The sequence below is a fragment of the Phyllostomus discolor genome, chromosome 8, assembly GCF_004126475.2.
Source record: "Phyllostomus discolor isolate MPI-MPIP mPhyDis1 chromosome 8, mPhyDis1.pri.v3, whole genome shotgun sequence".
Classification (NCBI taxonomy): Eukaryota; Metazoa; Chordata; class Mammalia; order Chiroptera; family Phyllostomidae; genus Phyllostomus; species Phyllostomus discolor.
The window spans coordinates 12,020,014-12,032,940 of NC_040910.2; the positions used below are offsets into that span (position 1 = coordinate 12,020,014).

The window sequence follows — 12,927 nt, forward strand, 5'->3', positions numbered from 1 at the left end:
GGGCCACGAGGCCGGTGCTGAGATGCGTCCCTGTGGCCCTTCGACTTCTTCCCGGGCAGTCCGCCGCAGGGCAGCGCCGCCTCCTCGCTCCAATCCTTAAGGAACGAGAGTGTTTCAGAAGTTGTGAGTAAGCCCACACTGTGCATTTCCAACAGCCCAAGGGAGCCCCTTGTTGAAGGCAGCGTTCCCCAACGGCAGCAACGCGGACACCTGGACCCGGTATTCCTTGTGGCGGGACGGCTGCGGGATGTCCAGCAGCACCCCTGGTTCCCACCCACCAGACAGTGGCTGCACCCCTCCAGGTGCGATGACCGACATGTCTCCCAGTGCTGCCAGATGTTGCCAGATGCTGCCAGAGTCTCCATGGAACGAAAATCACTGACTTCGAGGAAACCTATAGTAAACCCATTTGAGTGGCAGAGAGCTTTGAAGTCTTTTAGAAACATTTCTTTCCCTACACAAACAATATTGCCTTTAGCTCTGGAAAATACATATTTGCATTTTAGTAAGGTCTGCAGGTTCAGAATAGACTCCAAAAAAAGAGCAAGCTTCACCTCTATAATGTCCCCAGGCACCAGGATGCTGTGTGTTTACCACCAATGAGCAAAACCCAGCATCCCCCTTATGTCTGCCTCCCCAGCCATCCAGTCCAGGTGATGAGAAGTCCTCCGCCCCTCTGGCCTCTCCCCCTGGCTTCCCACAGTTCCTTAAAGCCCGTGCCTGGGGACCAGCCCCCTTGGATTTGCTCGCAAGCACTGAGCTACTTTCAGAATCCACCCAACAATCAAGGAAGGAGAATGGCCCACCGCTGTGAGGAGAAAGGGCACAGCAGAGCCTGTCTTTCAGAGCCCGGCCAGCCTCTGAGTCACAGCGCTGACCCAGGCTGGATCTGGTCAAACAGGCTCACAGGCACTTCACCCTCTTCCTCTGCAGGCAAAGACGACGTGAGTCTTCTGGGGGCGGGGAAAGATACTCTGACACGGAGCAGAAGCACCGCGCTGCATCCTGAGCACATCTTCCCCGCGCACAAGCAAGCACTGGAGAGTTCGCAACAGGGAACATGGCTCAACCAGCCTCTACCCGACAGGATGGAGACGGGAGTCAGAAAGGAAATTCTGGAGGTCGTCAGTTAAAAATTAGATATTCCAGCCCTGGCTGGCGTAGTTCAGTGGATTGAGCGCAGGATGTGAACCAAAGCATCGCAGGTTCGATTCCCAGTCAGGGTACATGCCTGGGTTGCAGGCCACGGCCCCCAGCAACCGCACATTGATGTTTCTCTCTCTCTTTCTCTATCTCCCTCCCTTCCCTCTCTAAAAATAAATAAATAAATAAAATCTTTAAAAAATTAGATATTCCTCTTACATTTTCTACCGTTGTGAAGCCATCACTAAGGAGGATGAACATTAATTATTTATATTTTGTAAGATCCCATTCCCGCCTTACGGTCATTCCAACCCATGGGAGGTGCAACAGAATCAAAAAGTGTCTAGATGATCCTTCAGGAATCTCTTCCCTTATGTCAGAGACAGCGCTGCAAGCCTCGTGGGATTTTTCCCCAAGGACAGTGTGCACAGGGTGCCTTTAAAAACCTCAGCTGCAGCAGCAATTTCTTCTTTCTATGCCTGTGTGGCCTGGGCCCTAAAGGGAGGCCGTGCTTTTTCCCCAGGCGGAGCTGCTCACGCACCACTCAGAGGGCGTCACAGGCGCGCTAGCCAGGCAGACGTCAGGTAAAGAGCACGGGCCCCTCTCCGAACGGAGCCCCGCGATCTTGGAGCGCTGACTGCGCAGCAGGCTCGACTCCTTCTCAGTAACTCCGCTCAACCTCGTTTCTTCAGTCCTTGCAGTTTTCTTAGATTTGAGCACAAAAAAAGTTGTTTTCAGTTAAGGATAATTGATCAGTCCTTGGCGACAGCTGATTTTCAGAAGCTACATTTCCAACTTGCAAACATGAATAATGAAATTCTGGGAATGCGTCTCTCCGAAAAGCATGCTGTATTTTTAATGGAAATATAATTTGGGGAGCAGTCATCTGTAATTCAGCTTTTTAAAATTTATTTATTTATTTATTTGCAGAAACCAACGATGAATTAGTTTGAAAAAAACAGGAAAGTAAAGTAGAGCATTTTGCTTAAAAAACGTCATGAGAAGCGGCCATAACTCAGCCTGAAGCTGTCGGGAAGTCACTGGCATCAAGCCTGATGCTGATAAAGAGACAAAAAAACCTGTTACCCTCTCAAACCCAGCTACAACAATGCCTAAAATCTACAAAGAATACACATTGCCAAAGTGTTAGATACAAAAGTATGATGTATCATTAACTTCTAAGAAGCATTATGGACCATGTACCCATATTGTTGAAAGAATGAATGAAATTTTAAAATTCAATCTGTTCTCTATTTTTTGTGCTCATGAAGAGTAACTGCTATGCAAAACCAAATCCATAATTGATCCAAAATAATTGGTAGCTCACCCAATTACTTTATTAGCTATAAGAGTAGGAAGCACCAAAATGAAACTTCTCTTCTTATTGCTTCTTCCCACTCTTCGGTGAAGGTGCTAAAGATCAGTGAAAAGGCCAAAAGGTTGGCCGCAGGAGGGGGAAGGAAAAACAGAGCAAACAGCAACAGGGTCTGAAAACTGAAAATCAGCTCCGAATAACAGTGGAAAGTGCAGAGCTATTTGGGAGCGCTAAAAGGCAGATACACGAAGTCTCAAGTTTTAAATATGTTCCTCTCTATAAGATTTTGGTGTCTGATTGATTTCACAGTTCTCTATGATGGGTAATATGAAAAAGATGGCAGAAAAGATGGCCACCCTAAGCTCAAGAATACAGAACTGCTAATTAACAAACATAGAGCACTGATCGCAAATAAAATTGCACAAATGACATTAAAGAAAACATACGTACTTTAAATGTGTCCAAGAATTATTATGCAATGTGAAAATATGCAACATGGTTTATTATACTAGATTCCTTCCACGTATGTAGCACACCAAGGGGAGAGGAGGAGGGAGGGGCAGAGGGAAAGAGAGAGACAGATCCCTCATCATTATCTCAACCAAACGGAAGGGCCCTGTTAGGAAACCTCTTTAGCAACCTTTGGCTCTTGGTCTTAGGGAAGTCTTCAGAAAATAACTCTATGTAACTATTTTCATGTTTAAAATCCTCACCCTTCTTCTCAGAGAACTACCAGTAAGCCATGCACCTGGACTGTTTACTTTCCTCGTAGCAGTCAGCAGACAATCTACTACGGTTCTCAAGCTTGCCCTTGGACTTCTAATGAGACAGGATGGAAGGTACCACATATATTACAGCCTGAAAACTCAGCTTTCCCTGGGAACCAGCTCAGCCTAAGAGCATTTTATAGATTATGATGAATGATTAACTAACTCTGCTTCTACCTTTCTGATTGCCGACTGGCCAGTACTAAGTAAAATCCACCACAACCAAAGAACATAAATAACAATGAATATGCATGGGAGCTTTGGGCAGGAGGCGGCGAATGCTTCTTGGGATCTCAAAGGAAATACAAGCACTTGTCAAATAGAGAGAAATGAAAGTTCAAAAAGTTCTTCACAAACTTAAGGCACACCCTGTGTGGGCTCTTGGCCTATGGAAGGCTTTTCAAGAGACACTTGTCAATCTTACCACCCAGGGGAGCAGAACAGGAGAAACCGATGAAAGGGCTCATGGGAAAGATTTACAAATGGTTTGACATTACGAGCTTGCCAAAAAGCCTGGATATAGTAATTTACCTTCAACAGGATAAGAAACAGGAAACCAGGTTCAATTACAAGGAGGTTTAGCAACAGACTGATATGTTGACATTTCCTGGATCTATTCCAGGAATGGGTGAGAACATTCTAGATGCGCTACAGTTTTCTCCAATATTCAGTAATTAATATGTTTATCACCAAATGAATTTCCTGTGATCACTTCAGAGCAGGAATCACCTAGATCCCTGCGCTGTGTACAAATTAAGCTCTCCGAGAATTACGAGGGTGCTAATCTAGTGAAAAGGTCGCGAAAACGCAGACTTATCTAGGTCAGAGCAGACTGTCACCACCTGGAGATTCTGAGGACTGCGTTGTCTTGCTGCTTCGTGTGCCTGAGTGATCACACCTCTGTCAAGGCGATCTATCCTCGGCCTGAAAATGAATTTGCCCATTGGAATATACCTGACATTTCCAAGCAGGAGTGCAGTTCCAAGTACAGAGAATGAACAACGTCTCTCCTTCTGTTACCACAAATAATTAAAACTGTTTGAGGAAAAGGCACGTTTTCAATTGAGACTCTCTAATAAGTGAAATCAATAGTTCTCACCAGCAAACCGGGGGGTGGGGTGCTTCTGTATAAATAAAGTGTATGTGTGTGGTGGGGAGGAGCAGGTCATCTGACTGCAGGTCCAGAACTACCTGAGGTAATGCAGCTTCAGACCCAGGCCTGTGTGCCCTGCTTTCTCCGAAGGCTGTTAGAGACCCACGCACACTCAGGCTCCTCCCAGGAGTCTGGAGCCAAGGAGGGTTCCTATTTCACCTCACCCACCCTGCTTGTTGTTTGCTTGTTTGTTTTTTGTTCGTTTTTCATGCATATGCTTGTTGTGTAAGGTAAGAAAACAAATCAAGAGGCAAAGCCCTCATTAGACAAGCCTTCTCAGCCCAAGCCAAGCAGAAAGAGAACTAATCAATACTTAGTACTTTGGACTTATCGGCCCTACCAAGGTAAACAATAGCAGTAAAACAGAGGAGAATCCTACTCGTCTTTATTTTTATCATCACTATTATTATTAGTTGGCTCTGGCTGATTATCGCTTTTCTTTGGGGCTTCCCAAAGAGAGGACCCAGTCCTGGAACTAAACACATCTGCTCTGTGCTCCACCAGAGCACAGCTACAACCCAGCCTCCAGTTCAGGAAAATCCAGATCGACATTGACTTTGCAACCTCTTGTTTTCAAGATTTTATCTCATACGTAGGCTAAGTGAAAATCAACTTTCATTTCAGGGACCAATGTGAATTCTTAAACTATTTTTAAAGGCAAAACAACTTGTAGAGGATGGTTTTCATTTTTTTTCCCTTTCCTTTTTGTGGTACACAGCATGTGTATGCAACTCCTTGCTGAAGATGTAAGGTCGCTCACTTCCATTACACTCATCGCACAGACTTGCCCCTAATACCAGCGGAAGATGAGTGTGTGAAATACAGTTGAAGCCAGAACATACTTCTATTCTACCTCTAGCCTTGGAGTTTACACCAGCCTAATGAATAGGCTAAATTGTCACAAAAATTGATTTTAGAAGTGTTATTTTCAGGCAGTCATTTTTTCAAATCTATCTGTTGTTAACTTGCTAAACCGGAATTCACTATGAAATTTACGGCTTCGGTCTCATCCAGTCAAGTAAGCAGTATCTTTTCATTTTCGAAAGTAAGCTCTGGCTTAGGCTTGCCACCTCCTTCCAGGGAACGTCGGGATCCTGAGCTTGCTTCCACCTGCGGGTGTATATAGAACCCAGGAGCGCGCGCTCCGAGTCCTCCTCTCGCCCCCTCCGAGGGCCCAGTGGCACCCTCGAGGGAACACAAAACTTTCTGGCCGCAAACTCTAGTGCTATTGCCCCGCGATGAAAAGCAACCGAGCACAGGGAAGGGCGCTGGCTTTTGTTCCAGCGGTGCCTGGCTGGCGAGGTCAGGCCACATAAGTCCTCCACCCCGAAAAACCGGGGGAATTTCCGTGAGACTGAGATTTGGGAGCCTCACCAAAGCAGCCCATTTCTACACCATCCGCGCGTACAAACGCGTGAAAAGGAGGCGTGGAGTAGGCAAAGATAAAATCCTTAGTGCCTTGCAAATCCTGCTCCAGGCTTAGGCTCACAGAGCCTCCAGATCCGCCGAAAGGCGCGACGGGGGCGGGGAGAGGAGCAGAGGCGGACCAGGGAGAAATCGGTAGAGGAGGGCGCGGGAGACACAGTCAAGATGCAAGGCCGGCCCCGCCTCCGGGTACAATCAGACAAGCTACAGTGTGCCAGTGGTTTTCGGCTTCCTGTTTGTAAAGCGAGAACCGCCCTCCCTGACTCTGGGACATGACACCCGTTCTTCCTCAAAACCGAGAACGCCTCTTCTTCGCGCGCTGGGCCGGCTCCGCCGCTGGAGCAGCGGGGCGGGGGCGGCCGTGGGGCGGGGGCAGGGCGGCCGGGCTCCGCGCCCCTCCCAGCCCGCGGCCTCCGGGGCTGAGCTGGGCCGCGAGGCGGACAAAGCGTTTCCCGCTCCCTCCCCCACGGTCGCGTCCTAGAAGGGAGGGGGAAAGCGGGCTGGAGGACGAGCAGGCTAGGGAGGAAGGGGGGGGGGAGGAAGGTGCAGCCGGCGGGACTGGGCAAGATCGCGCCCCGGAGGGAGGGGAGGGAGGAGGGGCTGGGCGGCCTCGGAGAACGGGGAGGAGGGCAGGATTCTTGAAGGCCAAGATAAACAAATTGTTCCTCTTCACGTGCGGGGCGGGGGAGGTGAAGAGGGTGGGGAGCGAGCGCGGCAGCCTCGCCTCTTCCCCTCCCCCAAGCCGGCTCTTTGTCACTGAGCGCTGGCCTGAGCGCCCGGCGCTAGCCTGCGGCGGCACCGGCACTACCCCCGGCGCCGACGATTCCCAGGCCCCGGACGCGTGCGATTTATCAGCCGCACACTGCGAGGGCCGCTAATCGAGGTGCGGTGTGCCAGGGCCACGGGCAAAAGCGCTCCGCGCTCCAGGATTCCCATCGCCTGGTCCGCTCTGCACACCCGCGCTTCACTAGCCCGGGTAGCGCGGTGGGGGAAGGGGCTGCAGACACCTTTCCGAGCTTCCGGCCTCCCCCCCACCCCGAAAGGAAAGCTAAGGAACCTGAGACAGGAGATAAGAGAAAGGATTCTACCCTCAGGGTTAGGGGGTGGGAACTGCCCCTTCCTCCCGGAGAAGTTAAGCCATTGGCTGCTCAGTCTACCTCGAACCCACCCACCCAGCCATTTAAGCCTCTTTCACCTCCCAGCTACCCTCCACTCCTCCGGGCTTATTAGACAAGCTCGGAAAGTTGGCGGGGAGCAGGGCGGGGGGCGAAGCGGAGAGGCTCTGTGCAGCAAGTTTAAGAGGAGGAGGTGACACAATCCCCAGCGAAGTTGCGTGGCAGAGACTCCTGGCGCAGGCTGAGCACGCAGCTCTCTCCTCCGGCCCCCACCGGGCCGCTCCCCCCGCGGCCCTACCCCGCCGCTCCACCTGCCGGGCCAGCCCGGGGTCTCCAGCTGCGGAGGAGCGCACCCGCGCCCGCATCCGCGCGCGCTCCCGCGAAGGCGCGCGCTCAGCCATCCTCGCTCCCTCCTCACCCACTTCAAAGTTCATTCACAAAACTCTCAGACTTTCTCAGTCCAAAGGGGGTGAACTGGGGAGAAGAGGCGAAAGCCTCTTGCTTCCCCCACCGCCCCCCGGAGATTGAGGGCCTGGTGCCCGCCCAGAATCTGCCACAGCATCAGTTTCTCCCCGCACCCGGCGGATGTGCGGAGAGGGGTGGGCGAAGGGGGATGCGTCTGGGGAGGCGAGGCGGCATTGCGAGGGGTGGGGTGGGGTGGGAACCGTGAAGAGGAGGAGCGAGGTTTCAACTCTGGGTTCACTCTCTTTAAAAATCGGTATCTATGCGAAGGAGAGACAGAAAAACTTTTCCAGTGCCTCCCTCCGCTGCTCCTCCAGGCTCCCTCCGCCCCTCGCAGTCGTGACTGGCTCATCCCCTCTCGCCTCCTCTTCCCCAAATCTGACAACCCTGACAGATTAACAGGTAGCAGCGACCGCAGCTTTCCCCCATAAGAAAAGTTGACGTTAACCCTTTGGCTTCAGCCCACCTCGCCCACCGTGCAAATCAGATCCCCGTTCCCCATGTAAGAAGCTCCAGCCCCCACCCCCACCCCCACGCGCGCGCGCGCCCCATGCCCGCTGCCAGCGCGCCCTCACCATGATCAGCGTGTGGTTCCTCTGCTCCGCCGAGGCAGCCTCCGCATCTTGCTGGGGTTTGCTCTGATGCTGCTGCTTGCCGGTGCCGGCGCCCGATTTCTTGGCCCTCTGCTCCAGGGTGCGCTGATAGAGGCTCACGGTGTCCCGGCGCTCCAGCTCCAGCTGCTCCACCTGAGCCTGCTGGTACCTGTTTTCGCAGTTGACGTGGTGCCGCCGGCAGCCCTCGATGCGCTGGCGGAGCCGTTCCACCACCGTGCTGTGCTTGGGGACGGCCGCCGAGCCGCCGCCGGGGCCCCCGGAGCCGCCGCCGCAGCCGGCAGCGGGGTGATTGCTACTCGGAGCAGCTGGAGTACTATTGGGAGTATTATTCACACCGATCCCGGCCCCGGCGAGGCTGCTGTTCAGGCTACTGTTGATGCAAATACTACTGCCATTCGCGGCAGCAGCGGGGGCTGCGAAATCCCCCATCCTGCTCCCCGGGCACACTATTTTGGAAGAACTTTTTTTATCCACCCCCCTATCAGCCTCCTCCTTGGGTCCAAGGATTAAAATAGTTTAAGTGGAACGCGGGGGAGACGCAAGCACATGGATGGAAACAGCAATCCCGACGGGGCGAAAAAAAGGGGGGAGAGATTTTGGGGTGGGTTTTTTGTTTCCCTTTTTGTAAAAACTGTAAAGCTCAAGGAGAAAAAAAGGGGGATCAGAATGCCATCAAACACCTATCAACAAAAAGAATCACAACAAACTGAGCCAGCAGCAAATCGGGTTGCAACTCAAGGGGAGATCCGCTCCTCGCCTGCCTTCTTTTTATAATCCATTATTTTCTAATAAATTCCAGGAGATTTCCGGTGGTTGGCAAGCATTTTCTCCCTACGTACCGAAAAACACACCCCATGTACACACACAAGCATATGCCTCCAGTGCGGACACGCGCGACACACACTCACTCCACACCGCATCGGAAAACGGCAAGCTTGCTTATTGCATTTTCCTTCCACAAAAAAGTTTTGGTGTTTATGCCGCCCCGTGTTCTCAAAGTACTTTGGCTGCTCAGTTGCATTTCACAGGATCCTAGATATCAAATCCTCGGGCTGGGGGAAGTAAACACATGGACAGTCCGAGGCGACTGCAAAAGTAGATCGGTGAAGTCCTTTGCAAAACGCCGCGCGGAGAGCAGCCCCTAACGCTCGGCTGGGCTGCCGCTGCCGCCGCTGCTCCTGCCACCATCACAATGATCAACTGCTCGCCGCCGCCGCCTCCTCCTCCTCCTCTCGCTCCTCCACCTCCTCCTCCTCCTCCATGCCAGCGGAGTGATATCAGGACGCGCGAGCTCAGTAAACACGGCAGCGGCGGCGGCTGGAGGCCGTGAGACAAGCCCCGGGACACGGCGCAAAACCCGGCCCGGACTCTCACCCGGCAGGAGCGGGCGCGGCACGCACCAGCAACGGGCTCCCGCCTCCCTCGCCTCGCTCTCCCCGCCCCTCCCACGTCCCCAAGCTCACTAACCCAGGCTGGGAACCGGAGCTGCCAGAAAAGAGAAAAAGAAAGATTCTGGGAGATCTCGAGAATGAATCAACTTTTGACGTGCGTGTGTGTGCGTGCGTGTGTGTGCGCGCGCGCGCGCGTGGGATGGGGGGTGGGGGTCACATGGACGCGCCCGGCTGGATTTCCTTATTCCAAGCGAGGTATCAGGGGAGCCCAAGTTGTTGTTATACATTTATGCATTATATTGCAGAACTGTGCATGACCAGGCAGAAACATTGAAGCTTCACAGCAGTTGTCTGTCATCCCTATTCATGTGGAAAGAAAAAGGCAAATGAGTGACTTGTTTTTGAAACCCAGGTAATAAGTCTCCCCTAGTAATAACCCTCCTTATGGACACTTGTTCAAACTCTAGGCCATTCTTAACACACAAATGCCGAATTCTGAGCAAAAAGAAATAGGCATCAAAAACCTTGGAATATTATTTAATTCTTTGTACATAATGATTGTTGTTATTAAGGCAATTACTGTTTTACTTACCCTTGGAAAAAAATTAAAATAAAGCAAGCAGGGACTCAGAGGTGAGACTAACAGTACATTTTAACAGACTGTTTTGAACACTAGGTGCTAATGACAGGAGTAATTAAGGGTCCTTCGTAAATCAAGTGGAAAGATTGCAGATTTCATGGACTAGAACTATAGGAAAACCACGGCATTTCAGTTTGTCATGACCAAAACAAAAACAAGCAAAAAGAGCAGGCTTACTTTATTACTAGATCTATTTCTTTCTGTTTAAATGACTTCACAAGTACAATTAAAAGGGAATAGCAACCACAGAAAGCAATCAAAACTTTCCATCATCTTTCCAGACATTGACTACCTAAAAACACAACAATTAAGAATCAAATATAGTATCCTTGAATCTGGACTTAACCCATTGCATAATTTTTTAAATAATTAAAATGAAGCAACGTTTTTCTGATCATCAGTAAGATGAAATCTTGATTGTGTGCTGATAATACAAAATAAGGCATTTTGTATTATCTCAATAAAACTTATAGAATTAATTTTTAGGGTAAAAATACACCCCAGTTTTCTAAAATAGCCGGGGATAAAAGAACTTTGGATTTCATGCATTAGTCATGAGATCTGATTTAAGCCATCTTCATTTCTTGGCATTGCAGAGTAGCACTGGATGCTATTTCTAACCTCGTAAAGTCAGCAATAAGAAGCTATATTTTTCTTCAATTAATCAGGTTTATATGGTGAACTATAGCTTTAACATCCCCTAGATTATATGGTAAAATAGGAAGCAAACATGGTGTGAGCTTATCTCTACATAGTGAAACCAGTGTGGGAGAGCATCTGTCATCGAAAGTTGCCATATTTTTTTTCAGAGGCCTGGTTACTCAACATGCAACCTTCTGCATCATAACTGCCCCTCCAAGTCTGTTGGAATTACATTGAATAGTTCTTTAGCAAGAACTTAGATGAGACCATAAAAACACAGAAAATTATAAAGAGTTGCAAGAAAAAGACTTCACAAAGTGGCCTTGGTCTTTTTCACACATTCGCTAAATAATATCTCTATTAATTCAGGAAACACGTGGCTTCGCTACGGAGAGGAAGCCACGGCTCCGCATTCCCTCTGGCCTCTCTTCCCTGTAGTTGAATTCTTACCCCTCCTCCCCCACACTCCCGCATCGACCACATAAGACCGCAACTGGATTTCCAGAAGCAACAAGCTTGAGGGTCTTGATTCAGTTTGGAGACTTGGGCTCTCATTCCAACGTTTTCCTGTGATGCCAAATTTAACAAACAAAACTTGAACAAAAATTTTCACTGAGAGTTTGTTATTCTGAAAAAATAAAATAAAAACAATATCAGCAACGTGCATTCCCGTCGAGCCGTTTACCTCTTCTGTCATGAAGGGAAACCAAAGATACACAAGAATTTGCATCCTTCTCTCTGGGAACCAGTAGGTGGAAGAGCACACTCGGTGGCTTTACCCCAGAGGTCCCCGATGACAATGGTTGTTCTATTCTTGCACAGCCACGGCACGTTTGGCTGCCCGAGTCTAGTGCACGGGTAGACCAAATACAAAGGAGAGATTGACTGTTCATGGGTATATGCACATAGATACACACACACCGAAGCATTTTTCTCTTGTCATGGAGGTAGGAATGGCAGCCACAATCTCTGAGATGTGGGGAAAAGAAGGACTGTTTAAAACTGTGGGGGCCTGAGGGGAAGAGTCTTTGAGGAATCCGATCCATGCAGTACTCTGCTGTGGCATAATTAAGGTCAGAAGCTCCATCCTAATTGTGCAGGACAATTAGAAGAAAGAAGCAGGAAGTGAATAAGACTTGGGTCTTGAGCAACATGGGCAAGCCCCCCCCCCCGCCGAATCTGAGATGTTAACCTACTCCGGTAACTTTAGAAGAAGCACAGGCCTGTATGCCGGCTACTTCTAGACTCTCATGATATATTCCCTCAAGGACGCCATCTTTGTCGGTCCCCTTCCTGAAGAACACCTTGAAAGTCACAGAGAAGTTCAAGTTCTGGGAAAGCAACTTTAGTCTCGTCTCCCAACTAAGTACTCTGACAGCACAACCATCTTCATCATTTACGTGAGCCCACTCTGGAGCAAAACTTCCAGATCAGAGCTATGGACACGTCATCGGTGCTGTGGCTCTGGAACGCTGAACTCTGAGATGCCACAGCAGAGACGAGGAGGAAATTACACGGCTACGTCCCCAGGTTTTGATGATATCTCTCAGGATGCCCAAGAGAAGAAGGGCTTGGTAAATACATACCTGTACCAGGTTGTCCTGAACCTCTGGCTCTAAGCCGCTGAACTAATTCCCTTTCCTTTAGCTAGCTCTGCCTTGTCCTCCCGTGCCCAAGTGATAGGACCCAGTGTGCTAGTGTTAGGAGAAAGGTCTTTGTGTAGAAACACCAGTGTATGTGTCACCTCTACTTCCCTGCTGATGTGGATCAATAGAACTGGCTTCACAATTTTTCTCTAAATACATACTTGGCGATGTGGTAGAGTAGGGACCCTCTGCTACCCACCTATGGGTAAGCAGACCTTTTTTTTAAAGTTTTTATTTATTTGTTTTTAGAGAGGGGGAAGGCAGGGAGAAAGAGAGGGAGAGAAACATCAATGTGTGGTTGCTTCTCCTGTGCCCCGAACTGGGGACCTGGCCTGCAGCCCAGGTATGTGCCCTGACTGGGAATCAAACCAGTGACCCTTTGGTTTGCAGACCAGCACTCAATCCACTGAGCCACAGCAGCCAGGGCAGCGGACCTTTATATATGCCCACAGAGCAGGCCTGGGCAGTCTTCCATTACTAGGAGCAGGGACTGTGCCCTCAACTGTCTAGCAGGAGCTGCCACTCAATAATTCCACAAGTATAGTTATGGCTGCCTGTGTCCCAGGCCCCTGTAGTAGGCCTGGGAATAAGCATAACAGCGTATAGAACACAGG

General features: G+C 50.0%; 1 protein-coding gene across 2 annotated transcripts in view; it reads right to left on the minus strand.

Moving 5' to 3' along the window:
- The window catches only part of MAML3 (mastermind like transcriptional coactivator 3), a 366,454-nt gene extending 357,048 nt beyond the window's left edge, over positions 1-9,406 (minus strand). Inside the window, exon 1 of one of the 2 annotated variants that reach the window (XM_036031830.1) lies at positions 7,956-9,406. In XM_036031830.1, coding sequence (XP_035887723.1) covers positions 7,956-8,423 — 468 coding nt within the window. In that variant the 5' untranslated portion in view covers positions 8,424-9,406. The remainder of the gene's footprint in view (positions 1-7,955) is intronic. The other variant, XM_028519393.2, reaches the window with a different exon arrangement.
- Positions 9,407-12,927: the final 3,521 nt, after the last annotated feature.